This window comes from Artibeus jamaicensis, unplaced genomic scaffold, assembly GCF_021234435.1.
Source record: "Artibeus jamaicensis isolate MK-2021 breed Jamaican fruit bat unplaced genomic scaffold, CSHL_Jam_final contig_482, whole genome shotgun sequence".
In the NCBI taxonomy this organism is placed as follows: Eukaryota; Metazoa; Chordata; class Mammalia; order Chiroptera; family Phyllostomidae; genus Artibeus; species Artibeus jamaicensis.
Window position 1 is genome coordinate 14001523 of NW_026521857.1, and position 26707 is coordinate 14028229.

Genomic DNA, 26707 nt, shown 5'->3' on the forward strand with positions numbered 1-26707 from the left:
CCCTTCAAATTGCAGCCAGGTCTCCCAACATTTCCATATTCAGAACTGCCTTTTACTGCTCCCATTTTTAACCTTTGTTACAAGACCAGAACCATAGGTTTTGCATAACATGTCAACCCACTCTTTCACTGAAAATGTTCAGAGAACCTCATTTGACTCATTCAAGATGAGGCCTGTGTTCTGTGTTGCCTGCTTGGGACAACACTAAGAATTAGGATTTATACAGGCTCTCGCTGATTTGGAGTTTTTCTGCCTTGGAAAATGCTGCCTGCCCCGGTAGAACTGTGGCTCTCACTCAGTCGTGGGAAACAAACAGGAGGCTGAAAGCTCCTAAGGAATTCTTCCCGCCCCGATGCGGAGCTCCTGCCCCGGAGGGACTGATGTGGCCAGGGCTGTTGAAAAAGCTGCAACGGGGTTGTGTTCTGCTGCTGCTTTCTTCTCAGTGAAGCTTTGAGAACAACTCTCAGGAAAAGTCGTTAAAGGGAGAAAGACCCCTTTGTACAAAAATATACACTGAAGGGGAAGAGGATACACTTCTAATTTTCCCGCCCCCTTGCGGTGTTCAGAGTAGCTTTCGAACCGGGCAGCAAAGTTCCTTTTTATCTCTTTGTCAAGGACGAGGGGGAGGAATTAATCATTGGTTAAAAGTGTTCTCTCCCTGATTTAAGAGCCCCTTTTTATCCTGGAGCCCAGTGGGGTGATGTGAGGACCATGTGGTTTCTGGCCTAAAAATGGATCGCTCTGGCGTAGGGCAGATGAAGTCATGCCATTAGCAGTGTTTGAAGGCTGTCAGAGATAGGCCGGGAGGACCCAGAGGCAAGCGTGCACTTCAGGGATTGGCAGTAGGTCTCTACTCCAATAGAAGTTCTTTCACGAGCCAACTCCTGCTAATTCAGAAAAGTGTGTGACTCAGCATCTGGTATGTGAGGAAAACAGCCCCTAAATATCTGGGCCTGAGTGACAAGATTCCATTTGGCTACCCCTGCTGCTCTGTCGTTCCGTCCTCTGAGGCCTGCGTAGAAAGACACGGGAATGTACGGGGTTGGTCTGGACCTGCCCCCTTCAGCCTGGCCCTTCCCCGCCCCCCACCGCAGCCACTCGGGGTGGTTGGCTGTTGGTAGAAACACCCTCCTTTCCCTCCGGGCTGTGCCCCTGCCCTAGTGTGTTGCATCTTCCCAGCGAGAGGGGCCTGAATTGCTTGCTCCCACACCCGAAACAGAAGCCTTCAGACCCAGCTTAGGGTTTCTCCATCTTGTTTTGTTTAGTCACCTAGGAAAGAAAGTCCATGTGTGCCGAACCCCTTCTCCTGCCAGTGCCGCCCCGAGGACAACCTGCATCACTTTATTGGCTCCCACTTTAATTAGGGGTTTCAGGTCTTGCTGCTCATAATTAGTTTCCGTTGCAATTAGAGTTTCAAAATTAAATTGGGATTGATTGCCTGATAGCAAAGCTGAAATAAAGCTCCAGTTCTCGACCATGTATGTATGCTGCTTCCCTGGCATGAATTCCTCATGCCGAAAATAACACTATGGTAGCCATGGTAACTTTCCATTTGGCTTAATCCATATCATCTCTGGAGAAAGTCGAATGTTATTAATAGTGTTTGTTGTGTGGAAAGAAAATTAAAAATATAAAAGCTCCTTCGCTTCATAAGAGACCGATCATACTGCTGCATGCAGGAAATAAAATCTTATTTGCAGAGACTTTGCAGAATTTAGAATGTATTTAGGGGCCTCACATGGACATGTATACAGAGGTCCTAGAAAGGAGTTAAATGGGAGGCTGAGAACAGGGGGAAGAAGAAGCAGATGCAGTCGTTGCTGGCCCTCGAGGAGTTGGGTCAGATACGACATGTCCCAGCCACACTGAGGGGGGGACTGCAGCCTCCCAAAAGGGCTTCGCAGTGACAGTCACTTCACAGAAAGACCCCTGGATCCTGAATGAGAAAAGAAAGGGATGTTTTGTTTATGCCTGATGGAAAAAAGTTTGAAATGAAGAAATTCCTGATCTATATAACATTAGTGGTGCACATGCAAGTTCCAAGGCTCCTGAAGGTCAAGTGTAAAAGCCACGTGTAAGCCATCTGTTGAATGGGGTGATAGATGGTTCCTGCCTTGGAAGGACTTAACCACAGAAGCATTCGGTCATAGTGTCATTTCGTCACATTTGCAAAAGTCTTCCCAGTGTCTGAGTTTCTTCTCACGTTGTCTCACTGGAGTCTCAAAGCCCGTTCTCTGGGCCAGGCAGGGCAGGAGTTTTACCCCTTTCCACAGAAGGGAAACTGAGGCTCAGAGGAACTATTGAGTTGGCCAAAAAGTTTATTTGATCTTTTTCCATGTGATGCTTCCAGTAGCGCTAGTTGTCTTTAACTTCATCCAAAACAGTTTTGTGAGATTGTATTGTGACAGCTGTCATATCAGCATGCATTTTTTAAAAACTTACCAGAACTGATGAATTTTTGTACCACCATTTTAATATAGAACATGGAAGAAAATATGCAACATTTTCAGCATATTATGCTTTATTATTCCAAGAGAGGTAAAAATGCAACTAAAACACACAAACAAGATTTGTGCAGTGTATGGAGAAGGTGCTATGACTGATTGAATGTGTCAAAAATGGTTTGTGAAGTTTCTTGGTACTGTTGACATTTTGGCCAAGTAAGTCTCTGCTGTGGGGCTGTCTTATGCATTGGAAGCCGTTTAGCAGCACTCCCAGCCTCTACCCACTAGAAGCCAATAGTGGGAGATAACCGACATACCCAAAATATCCAAACCAATGAAGATATTGGTGAAAATGAAAACTGTGTCTTTTATTTTACAGAAAAAAAACTAAACAGACTTTTTGGCCACCCCAGTACCTGGCCAGAATCACTTAGTGGAGAAACAGGAGCAGCAATCAGGTTTTCTGGCCTCAAGCCCAGTACCCTGTCCTGGACACCATATTAAGACCATAGAAACCTGAAGCAAGACGAGATGTTAACACTTTAGTTTGCAGTCCACTTGGGAAAGAGCAGTGTGAATCTTGGTTTTCAGGCAAGACTCCAGGGAAGCTGCAGGGTGCCGTGTTTGGCAGGCTGGTGACCTTCCCGCAGGCGGTGGCAGGGCCCCCCCACCCCTGGCAGCTTCCTCGTGAACTATAGAAGGGATCTGGGGAGGAGCTCATAGGTGACATTTCCAGGGCTGGAGTGGGAACAAACTCCACTTCTCTGGTCTCTCGTGTCTCTGCTCTTTCTTGTGCGTGGACAGGCGGGCGGGCGGGCGGAGGGGGGCGTGGAAAGGAGTGAAATCTGCCACCTTATCAGTGGCTCCTCCTGCAGAAGGGCCGTGTGGCTGTGTCAGGAAACTTCGGGGGAACCTCAGAGACACCGATCACCTTGCAGGTGTGGGAGAGCCCCTTTTCTGAAGGCACATAAGCAGAGGTTAGACTATGGAGTCGGTGCACGTGGGCCCGCAAGTCTCCACCAACCACTGGCAGCTGTCTTGTCAATGAGAAGTCACGGTCAGAAGGCTGGAGTTGAAGCATCTACCTTTCCCATACAGTAGATTTGACTGCATTCTGCGGCCACAAAGTGCTGTATAGTGGGAAGAGTTTAAATGATGCAGTTGTTATCGCTGCATTTGTTTAACTAGAAATCAATTCCCTTGCCTCTGAAAAAAAAAATCTGGAGCCTCACTGAATACACACAGGCAACCCCTCTGCACGTCCCTAGAAGGCTGGGTCCCTGGAGCTTGTTTTTGTTGGAAGCTGCCTGTCGGAGGGAGCATGGTGGAGCGAAGGGCCCACTTGTCTTCTCTATGTCTGGTCCTTTGGTTTGTCTGCTGTTGTGACAGCTTAGGAACTGGTGACACATCTCAGTGTTGAAAATGGCCTCAGTTGCCTTTGTCAGTGGGGCTGGTCCCCATCAGCTCCTGGGGAAACGTCTTTCCCAGTGACTCAGTCCCTCCTCTTGGTGGCTGCTAGTTGCTCATTTATCTCTCCTGCCCTCCAAACAAAAGCCCAGCAGTTTTATTTTTTAAGAGACCTACATGCATTCCACTAGCATCTGGGAGCTTTGGGCATCTGGTTTCAGCATCAGGGGAAGGACAGGGCCGGAGCCCAGAGCCCCCTCCCCACAGACCCCGGAGCTTGGATCCTGGCCGAGGCCTTGTTTTTGTTGGAGAGGTGGGTGGGAAGCAGAGAGGAGCCCAGGATCCTGGGAAAACTCTGTCAGCGGGTTCAGCACCCCCAGGGCTGTGGAGAGGTGGGCCTGTGCCAAACACTGGGGAGGGCGCTGGAGAGTCGGGGCACTCAGGCCACAGAGGCCAGCGGTCCTGGGAGGACCTCTGTTGTCATTGTGTTCAAAGATGTCCAGGACAGCATTTAGCCGATGTGTAGTTTGGATGTCCCCCGGACAGCAGAGGAGAGTCGGGCTGGCCTGGCTGGAGAGGGGAGGAGAGTCGAGGAGAGAAGGGCCTCGTGGGGCTGGGTGCTACGGCAGCATCTCTGTCCTCATCCGGATTTTCAGTGCATCCACAGTCCCAGGAGCTACTGTGGAATCTGGCTCTGACCATGAGAATGTCACAGCTTATTTTTCTGGCTTATGAAAGCACTATAATCAATCTTTCAGTTTGCATGGAGACTGGCTCCCCCATGTCCACTCTGTTACGTGTGCAATTGTACAAAAGCAGTTATGCACAAAGAACCAACGAGCTAGAATCCTAGATTCTTAGTAAGATGGGGATTGGAGGGACCACTGAGCCAGCCTCCCACTTGGAATTCACCTGCCCAGTCCCCACCGCCACCCCCTCACCCAGCCTTTGTATAGAAGGCCCACCGATTGCTGGGAAGACAGTGAAAATTCCTGCCCCAGAGGAGCGATTCCGTGTTTAGTGGAGGCGGTGGACACGGGGGCAGCCCTGTCTAAGGTACATGGTAGACGCAAGAGCAGGGAGAACATACAGTGTATTGTAAGAGCTCCGGCAGTTATTTCCCCCAGTCCTGGGCCAGGGAATGTCCCGGGAGAGGCGACACGGAACAGCGGCTAGAAGAACAGCAGGTAGAAGAACAGCAGCTAGAAGAGGCACGAGGGAGAGAAAGGACATCGAGCGAAGCTGAGGCGTAGAAGGCAATGAGCCCAAAGAGGGTGAGGGAACAGATCTCTCAGGGCTGTGTGCGGGGCAGAGAGCAGTTTGGATGGGGTGTGGAGTAAGGACTTGGGGGCTGGTCCCCAAGTGCATAGGATGAGTTTGAGGAGCGTAAATAGTATCTCCCTAACTCATGCCCAAGTCCTTGAAGCTTCCCGCCACCTCTGCTTGTCCTGGCTCACCTCACTTCTGTTCCCCTCCCTCCTCCTCCTCTTTAAGCCCTGTCTTCCTTAACGCTCTTACTTCACAGCACCGGTTAAGACCATTAGGCAGGATATTTTTCCGTCCCCACCCCTGTCCCCACAAACTACGGCTGTATCCATATCCACGATCCTTGCTTCCTTCCTCCAGCCGCCAAGGCTCCCTCACCAAGGCTGCTCCTGCCACCCGTGCCCATCACTGCCCTCTTCTCAAAGACTCCCCAGAAATCTTCAGTCTCTTCTTCTCCACCAACACTTTCCTCGTAGCTTATAAACATGCTCTGGTCTTTCCTTTTCTAAAAATAATCCTCATCCCATGCCTTCCTTCCTGGTCCCTGTTTCTCTCCACTCAGAGCTGGTTAACACAGCCTCTGCTTACTGATTTCCCACTGGCCACTCGGCCGCCTTTACCTCCCCTTGCCAAGTCCAGTGGATGCTGCCCAATCCTGTTTTATTGGAACTCTCTGTTGCACTTGACACTGTTGGCCAGTCCTTCCTGAAAGTCTGCTCTCTCAACCTCTAGGACACCACATTCAATTTGTCCCCTCCGGTCCTTGCTGACCAGCCCTGCCCTGTTATGGACTGAATGTTTGTGTTTCCCCCAAAGTCATGTGTTCACATCCCAACCCCCACGGTGATGGATTAGGAGGCGGGGTCTTTGGGAGGTGCTAGGTCATGAGAGGAGAGCCCACAGGAATGCGATTAATCCCTGACAGAAGACTGCAGGGAGCTCCGGTGTCTCCTCTGCTGCGCAAGGACGCAAGGACACAAGGACACTACGACACGAGGAGAAGGGGCCTGTCTGTGAACCTGGAGGCAGGCTCTCACCTCATAGTGAGTCGGCCGGTGCATTGATCTTCAACATCCCAGCCTCCAGAACTGTGAAAAATAAGTGCTTGTCATTTAAGCCACTCGGTCTATGCTATTTTTGTTATAGCAACTCTAATGGACTAAGATACCTGGGGTTTTGTTTGTTTGTTTTTTAGTTCCTTTTTTTTCACTACTTAAAAACTAGCATCCCCTAGCCCTGTTCTCATATGCCCTCTATGCCCATCTCTTAGGCAACTGTTGAGATAGCTGCCCCTCTATACCGAGGATTCTTCCGAGATGCCTCCTATCCCACCTCCTCCATGGCGGCTGGACCCCAAGCCTGGGGCGCCACTCCATCCAGATGGCCCGCAAGAACCTCAGGCTCTGCCTCTTCTTTCTCAAGCCTGCCTCCCTGTCATGCTTCTGTGTTGGGAGGCGGGGGCTCAGTCATCTCCTAGGAGCTCCCATGCCTCTTCTTCAACCTATTCCTCATCCACGTCTAATCCATTACTAAGGCTTCATGATTTAGCCCTAAACATTTCTCTCATCTGCCTCTTCCTCCCTGGCCCTACCACCAATGCTGTCCTAGTTCAGACCCACCTTTTCTTGCTTGGAATTCTTTTATTTTTTTTTCTTTTTTAAAAAATATGTTTTATTGATTATGCCATTACAGTTGTCCCATTCCCCCCTTTCATTCCGCTCCACCCTGCACACCCCCCCCCAACATTACCCTTCTTTAGTTCATGTCCATGTGTCATAAGTTCTTTAGCTTCTACATTTCCCACACTACCCTAGCCCTCCTCCTGTCTATTTTCTCCCCACCGTCTATGCTACTTATTCTCTGTACATTTTCCCCCTCTCTCCTCCTCCCACTCCCCTGTTGCTAACCCTCCATGTGATCTCTATTTTTATGGCTCCGCTCCTGTGTTAGGTGTCCTCTTAGTTTGCTTTTGTTTCAGGTGTAGTTGTTAGTAACTGTGAGTTTGCTGTCCTTTCACTGTTCATATTTTTATCTTCTTTTTCTTAGAAAAGTCCCTTTAACATTTCATATAATAAGGGCTTGGTGATGATGAACTCCTTGAACCTCACCTTATCTGAGAAGTGCTTTATCTACCCTTCCATTCTAAATGAAAGCTTTGCTGGATAGAGTAATCTTGGATGTAGGTCCTTGCCTTTCATGACTTGGAATACTTCTTTCCAGCCCCTTCTTGCCTGTAGGGTCTCTTGAGAAATCAGCTGACAGTCTGACGGGAACTCCTTTGTATGTGACTGTTCCCTTATCTCTTGCTGCTTCTAGGATTCTATTTTAATCTTGGGTGATGTAAGCATGATGTACCTTGGTGTGTTCCTCCTTGAGTCCAAGTTCTTTGGGACTCTGAGCTTCCTGGACTTCCTGGAAGTCCATTTCCTTTGCCAGATTAAGGAAGTTCTCCTTTATTATTCGTTCCAATAACTTTTCCACTTGTTGCTCTTTCTCTTCCCCTTCCGGTACCCCTATAATTCGGATGTTGGAACATTTAAAGATGTCCTGGAGGTTCCTAAGATGCTCCTCATTTTTTGAATTTTTGTTTCTTCATTCTTTTCTGTTTGGTTGTTTCTTTCTTCCTTCTGGTCCATTCCATTGATTTGAGTCCCAGTTTTCTTTCCATCACTATTGGTTCCCTGTGCATTTTCCTTCATTTCACTTAGTGTAGCCTTCATTTTTTTCATCTAATTTGTGACCAAAATCAACCAATTCCATGAGCATCCTGATCACCAGTGTTTTGAACTGTGCATCTGATAGGTTGGCTATCTCTTGGTAGCTTAAAAGTATTGGCTCTGGGGCTTAGATTTGTTCTTGTGTTTGAGCCATAATTTTTTGGTCTGGTCGTGCCTGTTCCATATGAGAGGCCGAGGCTCAGGTGTTCACCAGGGCGGGGCAACCCAGCTGCTGGGTTGTGATGGTGTATGTGGGGAGGGGTCAGAGAGGGAGCAATGGCGCTTGCTCTACTGTCTCTCGGATTTCAGTCCCCTCTGTCACTTCTCATTAGCAAACTGGTCCCTCCTGGTGCTAGTTCCCGGGTGGGTGGGCTTGTGTACACTCTAGGCTCCTGTGTGTCTCTCCAGTGAACTCTGTGAGTCTGGGAGTCTCTCCCAGCACCTCAAGCCCCACAGGTTTTTTTCAGTCAGTGCTTTTAGGCTTTATTTCCCATCACTGGGGCCCTGGGTTGTGCGGTCTGTCTCACTGTCAGTTTTTTCACCTGGTTTAACTGTGCATGAATGTGTGTTCACGGTCAGCCAACTGCCTTGTGCACCTTACTCGGTTGGGTCTGCTTGTTTCCTCCCCAAGCCCGGGTCACCAACCACCGCCTTTTCCTGCCCTACCCCTCTCTGCAGGCTGACGGCTGCTGGCTCCACCCCTCTTACCGGTCTGTATGAATGGTTCACTGTTGTCAGCCTTCAGTTCAATTTTCTGTCTGTTCTGGTTGTGTTTTTGTTTCTAAATCTTTGTTGTTCTTAAGTTTGGTTGTGCGAGGAGGTACAGTATTTCCACCTACACCTCCATCTTGGCTGGAAGTCTTGCTTAGAATTCTTTAGTAGCTTCATAACTGGTGGTTCTATCTTAAATCTTCATAGGAAGTCATTTCATTACTTTCTGTTGGACATTTCTAGAGATGGAGAGGGTGCTGTGCCCTTACAGCAAGACATCACCACATTTGAACAACTCTAATTGCTAGAAGGTCCCTCTTTATATTGAGTCCAAATCTACCCACCTGCAACATCCACCTTATTCTTCAATTAAATGGACATTACAGCCCTTCAGATGCATATTTTTCTCCTCTCTATTGTGGGTATGTTTATTTTGAGCATGTCAAATTAGTTGGTATAAGTGGGCACCTTAAAATAAGTTGAGAGGGATTCTGGACTCATTTCTCTAGGGAGTTGAACCAAGAATGTTTGGCCTGCCATTTTGAGACAAGAACAGACCAAGGCTTCAACTATTACAATTCCATCCTCATGTTCCCCTTAAGTCTTTTCTGTATAGACTAACCCTTTCTAGTTTTTTATGTGTTTTGGGAGACTTGGATTCTGATGTCAGTCAATCTGTTGCTCAGTAGGTCTGAGCAAATCATGGAAATTCAGGGCCTTGGTCATGTTTTCTCTTGTGAGATGTAAATATTCCTGCTAGTTTACCTTCAGGGACAGCGCATAGACCCATGAGACACAAGTTGTGTTGTGTTGGGTATCTGTGTCTCTAACTCCAGTTGCTGTTGCCATGTTTCTGCCCATAACATCTAGCACAATGTTTGTGGTTTTACAAAAGCTTGTTAAATGAGGTGTGTAGGTACTAAGGCGCTGAACTCCTCTGAGACAAAGCGACTTGTGAATTGTATACTAGAAGCTGTGGAGTTGATGCTTGGCCAAAACCCATCTTGTGATGAGTCATTTTTTTTACTGAGAACCTACTGTGTACTGAGCCCTGCCTGACATATGATGCACTTTGTCCTGAAGCAGACTTCCGAGACATTTGTTAGTCACAGCACTATTTTGGTGAGAAAGAATTCGGAAAGTCATTTACTCCACATCCCATGCTGGAAGGCTTTTGGAATCTTTGGATTTTCCTCTGTGTGTTCTGCCTATCTCCTCTTTTTCCTCCCAGTTACATCTCCTACCATCTTCCATCCACATGCCTTGTGTTTATTCAGTAGTGCCTCATTCATTCGAAGTGAATTAGGAAAAGGATGAATGAAGTTGATTTTGATTTTCCGATATTCTTATTGAAGAGCAAATAGGGCATCAGTTTTGGTGAATAGCCACATAATCACATCAGTCATACCTTGAATCAGGATGTTGAGTTAACAAGGTAAAATTACCAGCAGGCAATGCTTCTGGTTTGGATCTCCTTGCATACTGACCTTCGGTCCACTGGTCTTTGGACCCCCATCTTGAGGTCTGCCTTAGCCAGGGCAGCCCCTGCGTTTTCACTCCCCATGGATGTCAACAAAGCACTACTATTACTGAATGGAATCACACCGCCAGACCCAGTGATTAATATTTCACTTTCATTGTCTCATTTAGCCTGTGTGCCAGCCTGTGAGAGAGAAAGGTATTATTGGAAGTCACTTGAGGACATGGTTAAAGGGAGCAAAGGGTTTAGAAGGGGGTTTTCACAGATTGAATTTGCACTTAGCTTTTCCTTGAAGCCCCTTGTTTCACCGGTGGCCCAATAGACCTTTCCGTGCAACCAGAGACCTTCCTGCATCTTAAGTTGGCATGTTTGCTGCCTCCCAGGGAAGAGTCAGGGCACAGGCTGCCTCATGGAGATGATCTGGGTGCCTGCTCCTCTGCGGGGGCTCCAGGACGTCATCCTCGAAGTCTGGTCGAGTGGGGGGCCCACTGCAGCGTGCAGCATGGCAAGGTGTTAACAAATGGCCTATTGAAAATGTCACTGTGTTTCAGTGTATCTATTACCAGTGAAAGCCGAGACCCCCTTGGAGCTGAGCACTGAGTGACCCAGGGGCAAATAAAGCCTTACGATGGGCAAAGCCACTGGGGCCAGGTTGTGGGGGGTGGGGGAGCCTTAGGGTGTAACGAGTGCACTGAGCAGGTTCTCCCACATTTGAGAAGTGTTAGGAAGGAAGGAAGCCATTTTGGTGTTGGGCGTACTACATTCTGTGGAAGTTAGAATTTTTCCAGCAGTTTTCAGACCAAAGTCAGTCTCCTTCAGTGAAAGATAATTTTCAGTCCCTTGGTGTTCCATCAAAGTAAAACTGAGCTTCAGAAGCAGTAGCTTTGTGATCCTACAGGATGGGGAGGTGTGGAGGAGACCTTGCCCAGAGAATGACTGGGGATAAAAGGCAATGGGAATGTAACATCAAAGGGAGCCCTGGACCCGTCAGAGTGACGCCGAGGCAATCAGGTTAGTGCGGGGGATTCGGTCACCGCTGCCCACTCGGAGCCTGCGCTGCTCTCAGACTCCAGTCTGCACAAATTACTACTAAATCAGTGTTTTTCATTTGCACAAACAGGGAGCTGAATTTTAATGGGAATTGCTCAGAACCTTGATAAGGAAGTGTTCCATAGATACCCTCTTCATATTTTCTATTTATGGTTTCTGAGCCTCTTTAGATAAGTCTTTGATAAAGGTTGATAATGAACAAATGAAATTCCTTGGATTTGGGTTCCCTAGGGGTTTCGATGGCGTTTTCCTGTCTGCGCCAGGGTCTGATGGCCTCTGTGTCATTGTCTGTCTGTGAAAAGAAAAATCACATGCAGTAAGAAAATGAAGTGTCTTAATTTAACAGCAGATTGCAAATCAGTTTTTAATGGCACTGGAGTGAGAATCCGGTGTAAAGTGTGATGAATTATACGGCTTTTATCATAATGTGGAAAATGGCATTGCAACCCATCTGTAGGTCTTTGCTGAAGATGGGATTCTTTCTAGGATTTGGAGAAGGAGAAATCTATATCATCAAGGCACTAACATTAACATCAAATCAATCAAAGTGTTTCAGAAAGCTAAAGCCTACGAGATTTTATGAAATCTCTCTGCTACCGGTTCCTTTCTCTGCAGGGGCCAGAACCCCTTGCTGCCCGAGATCGGGTAGGGGAGACACCCTGAGCTGCAGCGGAACTGCTTGTGACCCAATGCTGCACGTTCTCTTCAGACGTCTTGTCTCCTCACTGAGGCTGTCACCTGTCAGGCCACAAAGACTTTCTCACTCACGTTTGCACCTCCCCTCAGACCTAGCCGGGGAGGCCAAGTGGCTTGGTGGGCTCTCGGCAGGTCCCTGAGTTTCATCAGAGGCACCCTGTTCCAGGGAGTGGCAAGCTCTGGATTAGAGTTGACCTCCTGGTTAGCTCTGCAGAACTCTGGCCACCAGGGTGAAGTATTTGTGAGATAGGAAGCCACCTACAGAGGCTGCTTCACTGAGCTCAAATGTAAGGATTCAAAGGAGCAGGCTTGAGGCAAGGGACCCAAGTGAGACCCGAGGCCCCCATTTGTCAAGAGCCCAACAGCTAAAAGGCAAAGAGGCCCCGCAGATACCCTCAGGTCCTCCCCTGCTCGCACAGAGCATCTTTGTGTGAATTCACATAAGGCACCCTCTCCTTAAGACACACTATTGCCATCTGCCAGGCAGCCATTATAATCAATAAACAAATTTTCAAAGGCTGTGCATGAAGGGCACCTCCTTCAGTCTGGTGGCACTGTGCTGAACACGTCCTGGATGCGATGGCCGGGCCACTGTGTGACCACCACTGGGCAGGGCCAGGCGGAGGTACCCAATTGCGGGTGCCACCATTTGCTTTTCTGCCTATCAAACAGGAGAGAGAAAATTGGAAACAGGGGTTAACGTTTTTATTTTCTCTTAGGACTTTTGTTTACTAAGTTAATTGTTTATTTAGTGAAGGCTTTGGCTTTAATCACAGTTATTAGCAGGAGAAACTATATTTGTGTAGCTTAACATCCCAGTGGAAAAGTCGGATTAGTAAATCCAAGCCTTTCTTCATTTATCTTTGGATTATAATAATATATTTTTAGACAAGCCATAAAGCCAGAGAGTGTCAATAAAAGGTGACGTATAGTGAACCAATACACAGTTTCTTTTTAGGCCTTTGGATGCTGCAGTGACATCCCCTGTCCTGTTCTGCCTCAGATGGAAACATGCGGGGTTTGCACTAAAAGCTGCTGCGTTGAAACTTGGAGAGCACTGGATTTTTCTGTTTTGGCCTGTGGGCAGTGTTAGAATGGCAGAAGTTGTTGAGATTTACTTCCTCTGGGGGTTCACGATCAATTTATGCATGTTTTCAGTGGTAAAACATACCGATTGGATCTCTCAAAGCCCTCGATATACTTTGGAATTTGTGTATAAACTGGTCCACTACTTGGGATTCAGCACAAGTCAAGGCTTCAAAGGGGCTGAGTTTCTGAAATCTCCTAAGAGTCTCATTTTAAGGCGGGTTTACTAGCAAGACAACCCTGGATGTGGCAACCAGCAAGGCTTCAGAATGGTTATGGAAAGTGCGCTTTTCTCAGAGGGGAAGTTCAGTCTCTTCATAGGTTTACAACATTTATCAGGATCTGCGAAGACCCTGCTTCCTGTCTTTGCAAGTCTGGCCAGAGTTCTGTGGGTTGAGAAGAGGGTGGGTCTGTCCAGATTCTTGCCTTGCCCAAGCTTGGGCCACCTGGTGGTGGTTCACAGTACAACCCCAGGGGACTCGTGACAGATAGGAGCTTATCCCTGAAATTAGAGCAGTGGCGACTCGTGATGACACAGAGCACCAGGCGGACTTATAACCTTGTTTGCGATCACAAGTTCTGGATGAGATTTCTAGAAAAACGTGACCTGTGCAGTTGTTTGGTACAACTAACTTGATGAGAGGCCTGGACTGTCACTGACCCCTCCCTCAGCTGATCAGCTGGTCCAGGGCAGGAGAAAGCAGCCCTGTTTGAGAGCCACTGTGCTCCGCGAGTTGTGCCATGTTCTCCTAACTGGGATAGAACAGCCCAGAAGCTTGCTCCCTCCTCCCTCCCTTGTCATTTTCTCTTCTCGACCTGACCTCCCCTCCTCTTTTCATGAACACACTCCCTCTTTTATTTCAGGAAAGTTAATCACCAACCTCAATCATAGGCTAAATGACCGGAAAGTGATTTTTTAAATTCAACAAAAAATCTTATCACGGGAGCAGGGTGAAAAAGGTAAAGGGATTAAAAGTCCAAATTGGAGTTACAAAATAATCACAGGATGTAAAGTACAGTGTGGGGACCACAGCCAGTAATCTCATAATAACTTCGTGTGGGGTCAGGTGGGAGCTATGTTTATTGGCAGGGGCAGGGGGACACTTCAAAAATTATATAAATGTCTAACCACTAGGCTGTACGCCTGAAATTAATACAAAATAATATTGAATGTCAACTGTAATTGAAAAAATGTGTTGAACTAAATAAAAAACTAAGTGTCCAAGGCCCTGAGGGACACCCACTCCCCGTCCCGGGGCCTATGCGGAACCCAAAGCTTCCTTGTGCGCTCACACCTGAGCGCTATGGGTGAGTCGGCTGGCGCTGACTGCAGCCACGTGTACTTGTTCACACTGAGAACATGCGTGCAGAGTACTAGCCTCCCAGGGAAGGTGCCTTCTACCCCACACAAACAGGACCATTGTGAGTGGCGTGCTCGGGACCCCCCAGAACCATTCAGTTAGAACTGAAATGAACAGAATAGACAAACCCATGCTTAAATAGAAATTGGTTGTTCCAACTTCTAGTCTTTTTTTTTATTCCATTAAGACTAAATTTTCAAAAGCCAGATATCATTAAAACCTTCTGATGGGTTTTATAATCTTTTTTTAAAAAGTTTTAGTGAAAGCCCAGGCTGGTGTGGCTCAGTGGATTGAGCGTGGGCTGCGAACCAAAGTGTCGCTGGTTTGATTCCCAGTCAGGGCACATGTCTGGGTTGCAGGCCAAGTCCCCACTTGGGGGCGCACGAGAGGCAACCACACATTGATGTTTCTCTCCTTCCCTTCTTCTCTCTCTAACATATAAATAAAAAATAAAATCTTTAAAAATATATATTATCTTTTTTTTTTTAAGATTTTATTTGTTTATCTTTAGAGGGCAAGGAAAGGAGCGAGGGAGAGAAACATCAATGTATGGTTGCCCTTTGCGCATCCCCTGCTGGGAACTGGTCTGCAGGGAACCGGCCTACAACCCAGGCACGTGCCCTGACTGTGAATCGAAACGCGATTGTCTGGTTCGCAGGCCCGCGCTCAATCCACTGAGCTACACCAGCCAGGGCTATATATTATCTTTAAAAACAGTTATGGTGAAGCAGTTTTTGTGGCTAGGAGTCATCTTTGAAAGGGGGTTCAAATCCCACATTGTTCCAAACGAGTGCCCACTGTGTGCCAGGCACTGTGCCAGTGCGGTATGTGCATTCGGTCAGGGGTTCTGTGAAGTGGGAATGGCTGCCCCCAGGTGCGTAAGGAAACGGGAGAAGTCTAGAAAGCTAGCCAAGGTCACCACCCACCAGCTCTCTCCTTTTCTCCCCACCCAGTGACAAGGCAGCTGCCAAATGCAGGGTGAGAGGAGGCAAGCTTGGTTCCAGTCAACGAGTGTTTACAGGGCACCTGCTGGGCACCCGGCACTGGGCTGGACTCTGGGAGCCAAAGACATGGCCTCTGTACTCAAAGAGCTTGCGCCCAGCAGACTGCATTGCCCCCCTGTGTAGAGTCTTTTGGTAGATTCCCTGCCCCTTAGATTAGACGAGATCAGGCGCCTTGAGGGTGGTATGGCCGTAGACTCTGCCCCTTAGATTAAATTCAACTAATTTATTGTGGGCTTCAAAGCCCTAGGCTGCCTGCTCCTCCCCTCTGTTCTCTCCCCACCCCCAGCCCGGGCTCCAGTCGAGCTGCACAGTTGGTACTTCTGCAGGTGTGTCACTCTGCCTGCTGGACCATGGGATGGAGGCGTGCAGGAGAGACATCGGGGCAGCGCGTTCAGGAGCCGTGGAAGGTCCCTGACACCAGGGTTCCGCGTCAGTGCGCGTTGGGAAGGGAGTTCAGGGCCAGGTGGAGAAGGGCGTTACCTGCCTTACAGAGGCTTTGGGTTTTATTCGTAGGTGACTCTGAGCCCTTCAGAACATAACCAAGGTTTCCCCACTCCTCAGCAACCCGTGCACCCAAAGAAAGGCCTGAGAATTTTAATGACCCCCGAGCAGCTGACTCATGGACACCGTCACTTAATGGCAGTGTCCTTACTCATCTCTCCCACCGATGAAGCATCTGCCAGTATTTCCGAGACTCCACAGACCTCTCATGATCTGGGTCTCCTCGCGAATGCAGGCCTGAACCCCTGTATGAGATGCAGCATATGGCAAGGGCAGCGGTTCATCTCACTGGGCTGCAAGACATGGGTTCAGTGCTCAGGAAGCTGGGAGAACAGGGCAGGCTATGGGTTTGTGCCCCACCATGGATCAGCCTGAGCCCTGGGAGAGTGGAAACTAGGTATAAGAAGCCCATTCATTTCTTTGTGGGGCGCTGGAAAAGACTGGGGATCTCCTGTCAGCCTTTGCTGGGGCACCCTGTGAGTCTCTGAGCCCGAGTGATAGGCTAAGTCAGTGGCATCGCTGGTAGGTGGGGTGTGGTACCAGAGATGGGGTGGGGACATTGTCGGGAGGCTACTGCAGAAGCTTAGGGGGAACAGAAGAGTGCGGATTAGAATGGGCATTGGTAAGAGATAGGGGCAGGAATTTCTTGATCTGCAGAAGCCAATTCTGAGGGTTCTCATTTGGGTGATGAAGGCAGAAGTGGTGCCAGTGCCGGGGAATGGGGGAGGAACAGGCTTTGCAGAGCAGATGAGTTCCAGCCACCCACACGGACATCTGAGCTCTGCAGTGGATTCTGGTCAATATTCCTACCTCAACACCAGCCCAAAGGACTAAAGATGGAGATTTCAGCCACAGCATATTTCAAAAGGCTCTGGACTGGCCTCGTGTCCACAGCCCCACTCTGTCCAGCTCATCCTGCTCACCACAGGGAGATGGATCGTCCAAAAGCACCTTTTTGGTACCTGTTGCCCTTCTGGTCAGAGGTTTTCTTTGCTTTTTTTCTTTAAAACAATGTTGGTTTTCAGTTGCAGTTGGCATACAGTGTTAGATTAGTTTCACGTGTGCCACACAGCGATCAGACATTTATATAATTTATGAAGTAACCCCCCCCCCCATAACTGGGCAGACAGTCCCACTCCTCTGCCTGCAGTGTGAACGCCTGGCCCCCGGCCTGCAGTGGGAGGTCCCCTCTGCGCAGCCCCTCCTTCTGGGATGAGGCTTCTTTGGTCACAGGAGACAGGAGTGCCATGCAAACCAGCCTAGTTACAAGGGGACTTTACTGGTTATTGTATCAGCTGGGCCTTAGCATGTGCACACCCCCAGACACCCCACCTCTTGCTCCTTCTCTTTGCACATTGATTTCACTCTCAGCACACTTGGATCCACCTGGCAGGAAACATGAGGGAAAGCAACCCATAGTTCAAGTCTCATGACATTGTCAATGGAATGGGTAGAGTTTCTTCTTTACTCAGTTCCACTGAGCAAGCTTGGGCCAGGGCCCTCACCCAGGTCAACGGCCAGGAAGGTGGGGTCTGAACCACAGGCTGGGAGAAAATATGGAGCTGTCCTGGGGGGGAGAGGGGAAGGGTGAGGGTGTGTGTGTGTGTGCGCGCGCGCGTGCATATACACACACGTCATACGCCCACTGTCGTATTTCAGCATGCTTCAACCCTCCTCAGGACCTCCATCCACCCAGGCCCAACTACTCCGACCTCAGATGCCCCAAATACCCTTCCCGTTCTCAAGTTTTATCCTCCAGGGCCAACCCTGATGCCCCACCCTCTCCTTCCTCCTCCCCACCCCACCTGGGGCCACAGGGAATTTTCTCCTCTGGCACAGGAGAAATCAAAACGACAAAGAAGTAACTAGCGCAGGCTACAGAGTGGGAGGGGTGGGGACCAGACCCAGGCACTGTGTTTCCAGAGCTCAGGACCTGTTCTGCCATTTCTCTGTGTGTGGTCTTTCCAGACCGCCTCTCTGGGAGAGTAGGGACCAGGGCGGGCGTCTCCTGCTGGCAGCCCAGGGCTGGCAAGTTGCTTAGTCGGGATTGGCGCCTCCACAGCCTTTCTCCTCCTGCCCGCCCACAACTCCTGAGCCTGGGGACAGGGTCTTTGCTGGTGATTTGCACGATTTAAAATTCTGTGGGAACTGGGAAGCTTTTCTTACCGGAGGGTCAGAGTCAAATCAATATGAATTATAATGCAGATGCCATGTTTTTCTAATCCTCTCAACTGTCTCCTACATGCAAATGCGTGTCTGCAGCCTCCTCTGGGCTTTCCCACAGATGGCTCCGCGCACACCCTGCCTGTTGGGGCAGTAGGAACACTAACCTCCTGGGAGTTCAGGTCCCATTGTTCTGCCTGATTTGAAATGCAGGCTCTCATGTCATGTAGCCCTTGCAAGAAGAGACCCCAGCTCCATTCCTCCCTGGCTGGAACAGCGTTTTCTTCCTTGGAGAACTGTTGAAATGTGGGTTTCCGTGTTCATCGACGTTCCCGGCACGTTTGTGGAGTTGGCTGTGAGCCGCCAAATGTGTTTCCCAACCAGCTCCTGGGCCCCGGCTATTCCGGCCTGTCTAGACCAGACTTGCTGGGGGCCTTGTGGGGCTGCGGAGACATTCATTCCAGAGTCAGAGAGATAAGCTTGAGTGTTTGAGCCAGCCAACCTCAGCAAGCTGGGACCGGTCCTGGCCTTGTAACTGGACCAGAGGTACTGCAGCAGGCAGGCAGCGAGGTCTCCTGAAAGGACTGGAGAAACCTCTGCAGGGCAGCCAGCAGGCACTGACACGGGCGCCCGGCCACTGTCCTTAACTGCTTCCCTCCTGGCAGAGCGGCTGTGCGTCAGACCCGCAACACCTGCAACCTGAAGTGTTCGCTGCTGTCACCGGATGAGTAGCAGTCTGATACAAGTCTATAGAAACAGTTAACAGTTAGTGCTGACTATGTGCCAGGGTAGGGTCCAGGTGCTTTACCAAGGTATGGATCCATTTCATCCTTGTTAACCTCTCAGCACCTATTATTACGCCCACATTGCAGATCGGGAGACTGAGGCTTTACAGAGAGGTAAACTCGTTTGTCCAAAGTCACTCCTCCACTCAGTGTTCTGTGGGGAGAGAGGACAGGCCAGCCCTCCGCTCATACACCATGCTTTACATCTGCTGCAGTCAGGGCTATGAACACGCTAGCAAAAATAAGAAAGATGTAGCTAGGCTCAGATTGCCATGGAAAGCAACAATTATAGCAACTTATGAATTTCCTAACTAACCTTCAACTCAGTGTGACAAGCGTGGGCCTCCTCCACCCCCTGCATTTCTCTTAGCTGCCAATTTACCTTCCTTGTCAGCCCAGAGTTAACGGGAGCCATGTGAGTGGGGAATCACGATGCAGTGGCCACCCTCCCTCCCTCTCCCTTCCTCCTTTTCTTTCCTGCTCAAGGCATGCTTATCGCTTTGTGTACCTAGCCCCTTTTCTGACACCCTACCCCAAAAGAACCACTCCCAAGTGTTTGGTGCATCAAATTCAGGGCCAGTCTCGGGGCAGCAGATGTGGGACGTGCCTGCATCTTTCTCTCATGGTGGCCGTGGGTGGATTTGGTCCCCGGATGAAACTGGCGAGACCTGTGGGCAGTATGTTCTTGAGCCAAAGCCCAGCAACTTCCCTTCGTCCGGAGGTCCTGCCTCAGCTGCCTCACCCCTGCTGGTGCCGCAAACTCCACCCCCGTCCTCCCCTCTCCACCACCTTCTCCCCTCAGGATAAGAAGCTCTGAAACAAGGAATCAGACTTGCCTTTAGGAGTGACCTTCAAATTTAGGGGCAAACAGGGAACTCACGATTGAAAACAAGTTGTGTCACTACATGTGGTCATTAGTAGCTTCTATGGCATGTGCGTGAAAGGCTGATTCTTCATTCATTTTCTTGCTTGTCTCTCTTGGTCTGGTAGTTAAAGAACAAAATCCAAAGGGCACGTCTGTTTGGTGTAAACTTCCTGAGGGAGCACAGCTGTACCACACTTGCTCTGGGTGTCCCCACGCCCTCTGTCCCAGATGCCCACTGTCCCGTGCCGACGTCCTGTGCCTACAGAGGAATCGAGAATAATTTGGATCAGGCCAGTCTCTGAGGCACGTTGAATCCCAAAGATATCTACAGAAACCAGGGTGAAAGAATGGGAAGATCTGAGCTAGGATATGCTTGTGTCCTCTTTATTTTCCCAAGATTGGAAGCGGTTAGAGTGCTGGGACCTACCCCTTGTTCTGTCGCCTCTCCTGCTTAATTCTGACCCGTGTGTGAAATAACAGTGCTCGTGAATAGTACACGGGTGGAAACTTCTCTCTTCTGTCCTTTCCTCAGCACATGGTCCGAGGGAGGGCGGGAGGGTTCTTCGGCATGAGCAGTGTCAGAGTTCAGAGGGCACAGGTGAGCAGAACCATGGCTGAGGGCAGAGGTGCCCTCGTGTTACTTTAAATTGCTCGAATTTACTTTGTAGTCCAAAGACCTCAAAGCCTTCCAGGCCATGACTGACGTGGCTGCGTCTCAGGGAAACATTCGGCCTCCTCCCAGAGGGGCAGCAGGTGAGTGGAGGGGGTGGGGGCGATGTTAGCAAAAGTTCAGTTGTTCGGGGAAGCCAACGGAATTCTGCCAAGTGTGGCAGATGCGTGTGACCCATCCCAGGAAGCAGGGAGCTCATTCCTGGTCCCCAGGGAGCACAAATGTCAATCACAATGCTCTCGAAGATCCAAACGGGTGTGTTGTATTAACTTTTCTTCTACCGTGTGTGGGCACCCCTCATTAACCATGGAGCTGGCAGCCTGTCAAAGTAGTTATCTTAGCAGCAAAGTCACGGTGGCAAGGTCAAGGTTTCATAATACATAGGCACTTGGGAAAAGTAACAAAAGTTGCATTAATATATGTGATTACAACAGTAAGTGAACATTCTAGCTCATATCCATCCCCAAAATAACCCATTTAATGATGAGAGAGACCACATGCGGGTGACTTTGGAGTTGCTGCCATCACTTGTTTGACAGCACCCCCATCACCTGCGAGGCAGAAGCTCCCATTGGCTCTGAGGCGGTGGAGCCAGTGCTCACCGGCTCTTTGCTGTTGCTCGTTTGCTCTGATCTGCCTCCCTCCCTCCCTCCCACGCCCCCCTCTACCCCCTTCCTCTTCATCTCCCTGCGTCTTCCCTCCCTCCCCCTTTCAAATACAAGTTTAGCAATTGCGTAACCTCCTAAGTTTTCACAATTTATGCAAGAGCTTAAGGGTATATTTTTTGAAGTCTGGTCTTCCCTCCCAAATTATTTGTGAGGGTCGGTCTTAGTCATTTTCATTTCTCTTCCCTCTGGGTACCTCCCTATAGTACCCATCTACAGAGTCCACAAGGGGAGAAAAATAATTGTGGGTGATCCTCTAAGGAGTTGGGACAGAAGTAATTAGATAGCTGATCTTATATTTTTGGTAGCGAGTGTAAAACAGTATTATCTCAGAACCGGACTGAAAGATTGTTGTACACAAAATGCTAAAATGACCTTGCTGCTTGTGAGAGACGCTGAGAAGGAAAGAGTAGATGGAGCGGTGGGAAGTGGTCAGGGTATCGGGCGTCAGGGAGGAAGGAGAGTCTGGAGAGAAGCGCGGACCACACACTCTCGCTGGCAGGTCACGCAGAGGAGGGGCCCGCCCATCTCCACATTTTTCAGGGCTCTAAGGAGAGGCGGGCCCAGGACGCAGCCCGAGGGGTTCAGGCTGGGCATGCAGGCTGTCAGGGTGGCTAAAGAGGGGCCAGGGTCACAGTGGCCTTGGCATTTGGCTCAGCTGCCAGTGACAGGAGCACCCAAAATAACGGGCTTAAACAATGCAGGCGATCACATGGAAGACCTGGAGGCAGGCAACCCAGGCTGGGATATTGACCCCCACAGCTGGGGGGGCCCTGGGCTACTTCATGCCTCCTGTTCCTCCAGGGCGTGCCTGGCTCCCATGGTTCAGGACGGTGTTGCCGCTCCAGCCACCACATCTCAGCTGAGAAGTCCCACCAACACTGCAGTTTCCCCTTCCTTGGCCAGAACTTAGCCACAGAGCTAACCATGTCATCCTTCAGCTATGTGTCCATATGCCCAGCTAAAGTAGGGCTTCAAATAATTGGAGAGAAAAGAGGAATCTTCATAACCAAGGAATGCCATCGACGTTCCTCATTCGGGGTACTCGTTCATTCAGCGGGTACGGAGTGCCCAGTTGTCCAGGCGCTGCTCCACGGCAGCTGGGACGAAGGCACGTGGGTTTCTCCTCTGGTGAAACTTAGAATCTAGTGGGAGCAAGGTGGGCAATAGACTAGCAGTGAAAGGGGCCTGGTTGACAATGTGCATTCCACATGCAAGGCTTTACAGTGAGCTGTCTCCGGAAGCGCCCGTACACAGTCAATGATCGGAGCAGACCGGGTCCAACATGCTGCTCGCTCCTGCGGGCAGCTGAGACGGACAGCACCGGCCTCCGATATGCCCCTCCCGCGTGGAAAGCACCATGGTGGGGAAGAGGAGGTGGGAGAAGTAAACAGTTAGTAAGCCGGAGCCCTACCTTGGAAGTGGCCCTGAGTCATTCATTCTGTGGCTGGTGCCTTCATGGGCTGATGTGCCCAGCAAGGCTCAAGGATGAGAATCCAGCTGTGAAATCTCGTCTTTTTTCTTTGGTGGAGAAGGATTTGGAGCACTTTCCCTGAGAAGTTACAGAGCAGTGTGATGAGGCTGGCTTTTCATTTCTAAGGGCTTTTGAGGCCGACCAGGGAAGCTTGGGAAAACACAGGGACACGGCCTCTTCCTGCTCCCATGACCTTCAGCCAGCCACCCCCGAGCCCAGGTTTGCTGGGAGCCGAGCAGGTGTCCAAGTGCAGTTCACGAGTTGTGAGTGGGTGCGGTTTCTGAATTAGACCAGAGCCGTGTCGCCCACCCAGACCTCCTGCCCTGTCCGCCGCGCAGGGGCTGGGCCAGGCCAGGGCGTCTCAGACCGTCTGAGGGGAAGGGCCAGTGGGTCTGTTTGGATTTAGAGTTTCAACTTCCAATCTGTCTTAATTAAAAGTAAAGTATTAGAAAAATGAAGTTAAAAAGACAAAATATAGACTTAGATTTCTATTATTAGATTCAAGAAACATAAAATTACTGTGTCCAGTGTCACAGCTAACAGTTTCTAAAGGCCAACTCAATTCCTGAACTAGAGTTTGCCGGTAGCAGAGAATTCAGAGCCATCACCACCAGCCGAGGGACCGCATGGTGGGCAGTGCTGTGTGACAGGCCCGGGGCCATGGGCCAGCTGGGGACGGTCCTTCCCGGCTTCAGCTCCCAGGACGGTCCTGACGGAGAACCAGGAAGCTCCTCCGAGGCCGTGACACACCTTGTGCCTACACACCCCTCCCCCTGGGGCCCCCATCCTGACCCCCACATTTCTAATCGCTGTCTGAGTAGACTGATAAAAGGAAGGGTTTGCCCACTCCCCTGTCACAGTCCCCGCGTGCAGGTGAAAATTTTCCTACACACTTACAGCCAGAGAATTGAAAGGTCACAGCCAATTGTAATCATTACCCAGGCTCCCCGACCTGAACAGGGCTTTGGGCACATACCAGTTTGATTGCAAAGCAGCCAACCGAGAGGTGACCATGGTCTCCAGCTGGCCTGGCCAGCTGGCCTGGCAGGGTGGGCGGTTACTGTTGGCTCTGTGTTGCAGTTCTCCAAGGAGAGGCACGTCATGGACAGAACCCCCGAGAGGCTGAAGAAGGAGCTGGAGGAGGAGCTGCTGCTGAGCAGTGAGGACCTGCGCAGCCACGCCTGGTACCACGGCCGCATCCCCCGACAGGTACCTGCCTCCTCCCTGCCAGCACACACCCACCTGCTCTCAGACAACACCCAAATCGATGGCCCTGCGGGGTCATGTACCAAGGCCGTGTAGGAGTGAGCCCCAGTTTAGCCAAAAACAAATACCATAAAGTGGCCTGCTTCTAAGGACACCTTGGAAAAAGCTAAGGTCAGACAACCAAAGTACATTTCCACGTGCCTGATAAATGGATGAGGAAGAAGCAGGTGTTCTGTGGTCTGCAAACATGGAGCGGGCAGGAGGCAGCAGCCACAGGGTGGTACCTCAGAAGAACAAGGCTGGGCTGCGGTTCGGATGATTCAGTCCTTGGCCGGCTGCCTGCAGCCTCATGCCCTTTGGAGCCTGCTTCCTGTCTAAGGCAGCGGCTTAATTTCCGATAAGGAGAAGGGTATCACTGAGGCGGGTGGCCCGGAGCAATGGGACCCTGTGCACCGGCGGGGCCGGCATTTCTTCACTGCCCAACCCTCTAGTTCCGAGAAGGGAAGAAGAGGATTCGTATCAGTGACCACAGACCCACGGCCTAGAATGTACTTTGTGAGAGCACTGCTTGAGGGATTGCTGTGAATAAGGGTTTTTTTTTTTTGTTTGTTTAATAATACAGAAACTGAAAGGTAAAATGAGTACAGAGTTCAAGTGCAGAATTTTCCTTGGGCTCTTATTATAAGCTGATCTGGCCAGTCTTTTTCCAAGGCCACCTGACAGGAGAGGGGCAAGTGGGGGAGAGGGGAGGCGCACAGGCCACGACTTGTTTTTTAATGCAGCAGATTTCTCAGCACCGTCAAAGAAATAATCCTTAGTCTTTTCTCTTTTTTTAGTTTAAATCTGATCATACAAAATACAGGCAGCAGAAAAGGAAGGAGATTTCACTCTTACCCATAACTCTCCATCCTGGAGGAAACCAGTGTGAACAGTTTGATATAAATTCTCCCAGACTTTTCTAAATCGAGTGTGAGGTCACGTCATACACCTGTTGGCAGCCCGCTTTCCCCACTCAGTGCTGTGCCCGGGGAAGCGTCTGCAGCCGCGACGTGCTCTTCCCCAGCACCGTGCGTGCGTCCTCGTGTGCACGCACAGCTCTTCACGGGCACTCGGGCCAACCTTCTCTACGGTGACAGCTGTGTTCACAACTGTGATTATTTCCTCAGGCTCAAGTCCAAGAAATAGAGTTTCTGTGTGGGGAAAAAAAAACCCAACACATTTTTAAGGCAAAGATGCAATTTTAAAGTAACCATGGTAGCATTCTATTCTAAGCTAACTGATCAAATGTTGGAATGGCCTGGAAAAATTGTCAAAGTTTATAAAATCTGTGACCGGTACTGCCACCCTTCTCCTCGTGGTGGTAGTTTCCCACTTGCCGTGTGTGTAACGGTTCAGCGAGAAGTCAGTGCAGTCTGCACGACTGAGCACAGCAGTGACAAGGACAGTCGTGGCTGCCTCTTTAGCCCTTTCAAGTCTGCGGGGCTGCTCTGCACCGACACTGTCCCTGCTCTGCCGGTCGTGGGACTGAGCCCCAGCGCGAACGTGCAGCTTGTGCAGAGTCGCACCGAGGGCCAGAGGCAAACCCAGGCAGTCTGGCTCCCGGGATGGCCACGCCATGCCACAGTACACATCCTCCTTTCTCTAGAAACCTCAGCATCCTCACAGTTAACCGTTTTTGAGCAACCGGTGTGTGCCACGGAACTAGTGCTTTGATATGTGACGTGTGCAGGGGTGTAGTGCTCCCACCGACCCAGTGGAAAATGAGGGGCCCTGGCCCTCCAGCCAGGAGTGAGTATGCTCAGGATCGCGGGCACGGAGGTCAGACACGCCAGATGCGAATTTTCTCCTCTCCGTGACGGATGTGTAAATGTCGCCTCGTGCCGCCCTCAGGACCACTCATCCCCTGGCCCTTTCCCAAGCACTGCCGACCTCCCAGGTTCTTTTCCTTCGCTCCACCACATCACACGCCCTCCCTGCGGCTGGTTCACTCCCACTGCAGCGGGGGCTGCACAGCACAGGGGCTCTGGTCGGCTCCATTCACTGCTGCACAGCCGGTGCCTGCAACAGCACTGGGCACATAGTAGGTGGTCAGCAAGTAGTACTTAGATGAATGAATGGGTCTTCTAAGAATTAGACATTTGAACAAGCCAAGACCCAATTGGGGAAGCAGAGACAGAATGGTGTTGTCTTCTGGTGGCCAGGATGTGGAGGAGGAGCGCAGCTTTGGAAGGGAATGTCAGCTGCCTTTCCTGCTCCTCACTCACTCACCATTTTGTCCCCAAGGTGGCAGAAAACCTCGTGCAGCGAGATGGTGACTTCCTGGTTCGAGACTCTCTGTCCAGCCCGGGAAACTTTGTTCTGACCTGTCAGTGGAAGAACCTTGCTCAGCACTTCAAGATCCACCGGACGGTCCTTCGGCTCAGCGAGGTCTACAGCCGGGTGCAGTACCAGTTTGAGATGGAGAGCTTCGACTCCATCCCCGGCCTGGTGCGCTGCTACGTGGGCAATCGCCGGCCCATCTCCCAGCAGAGCGGAGCCATCATCTTCCAGCCCATCAACCGGACGGTGCCCCTGCGGTGTCTGGAGGAGCGCTATGGCGCCTCCCCTGGCCGGGCCCGGGAGGGCAGCCTCGTGGAGGGAAGGCCAGACGTGGCCAAGAGGCTGAGCCTCTCGGCGGGCAGCGTCCAGGCCCGAGAGCCGAGCTTGCCCAGAGGAAACCTCCTCAGGTGGGTCAGGGCCTCTTCGTGGCGTCGGGATGTGAGGGGCACTCTGAACGAGGCCAGGCTTAGTTAGGCAGACGAGGAGCTCGCCCTGGAATAGGAACAATAAAGGATGTTAATATGATGCCAAATGTGACTGGAATAGCTGTCACAAGACAGCGCATGGTCTGTTCCCAGTTGAGTTGGTGCCAAAAATAAATGACACAGTTGCCAAGGGATGGGGGTTGGCCAGGAGAAGGTTTTATGAAGGAGGCAGGAGTCCAGCTGGTCTGAAGGCCAGGGCAGATTCGGGTAGTGACCGCAAAGGGGGCCTTCTGGTGGGGCTCAGCCTGAGCAGGAGGGTAGAGCTAGAAAGGGGCCAGAGGTGCTTGGAGCGAGTAAATAGTGGGTCTGGGGCAAAGGGTCCCTGGAAGGGGCGGGTAAGCTTAGAGGGGCC

The 26707-nt window shown here is 50.5% G+C and overlaps 1 protein-coding gene and 1 long non-coding RNA gene across 5 annotated transcripts in view; one reads left to right on the plus strand and one right to left on the minus strand.

Moving 5' to 3' along the window:
- Positions 1 to 26707, plus strand: part of BCAR3 (BCAR3 adaptor protein, NSP family member) — a 103560-nt gene that overhangs the window by 52973 nt on the left and 23880 nt on the right. For both annotated transcript variants that reach the window (XM_053668205.1, XM_037162059.2), the window contains 2 exons: positions 23426 to 23554; positions 25835 to 26277. In XM_053668205.1, coding sequence (XP_053524180.1) covers positions 23426 to 23554; positions 25835 to 26277 — 572 coding nt within the window. The remainder of the gene's footprint in view (positions 1 to 23425; positions 23555 to 25834; positions 26278 to 26707) is intronic.
- Positions 14065 to 23427, minus strand: LOC119061494 (uncharacterized). Of its 3 annotated transcripts, none has more exons than XR_008392179.1 (5): positions 23322 to 23427; positions 22286 to 22771; positions 19552 to 20593; positions 18054 to 18633; positions 14065 to 14649 (listed from the first exon to the last, which is right to left on the minus strand). It is a non-coding gene; the product is annotated as an uncharacterized LOC119061494 (long non-coding RNA). The 3 variants fall into 3 exon arrangements; XR_008392180.1 differs by lacking the exon at positions 14065 to 14649 and having other exon boundaries at positions 17317 to 18633; positions 19552 to 19795; positions 19964 to 20593; XR_005084797.2 differs by lacking the exon at positions 14065 to 14649 and having other exon boundaries at positions 17317 to 18633.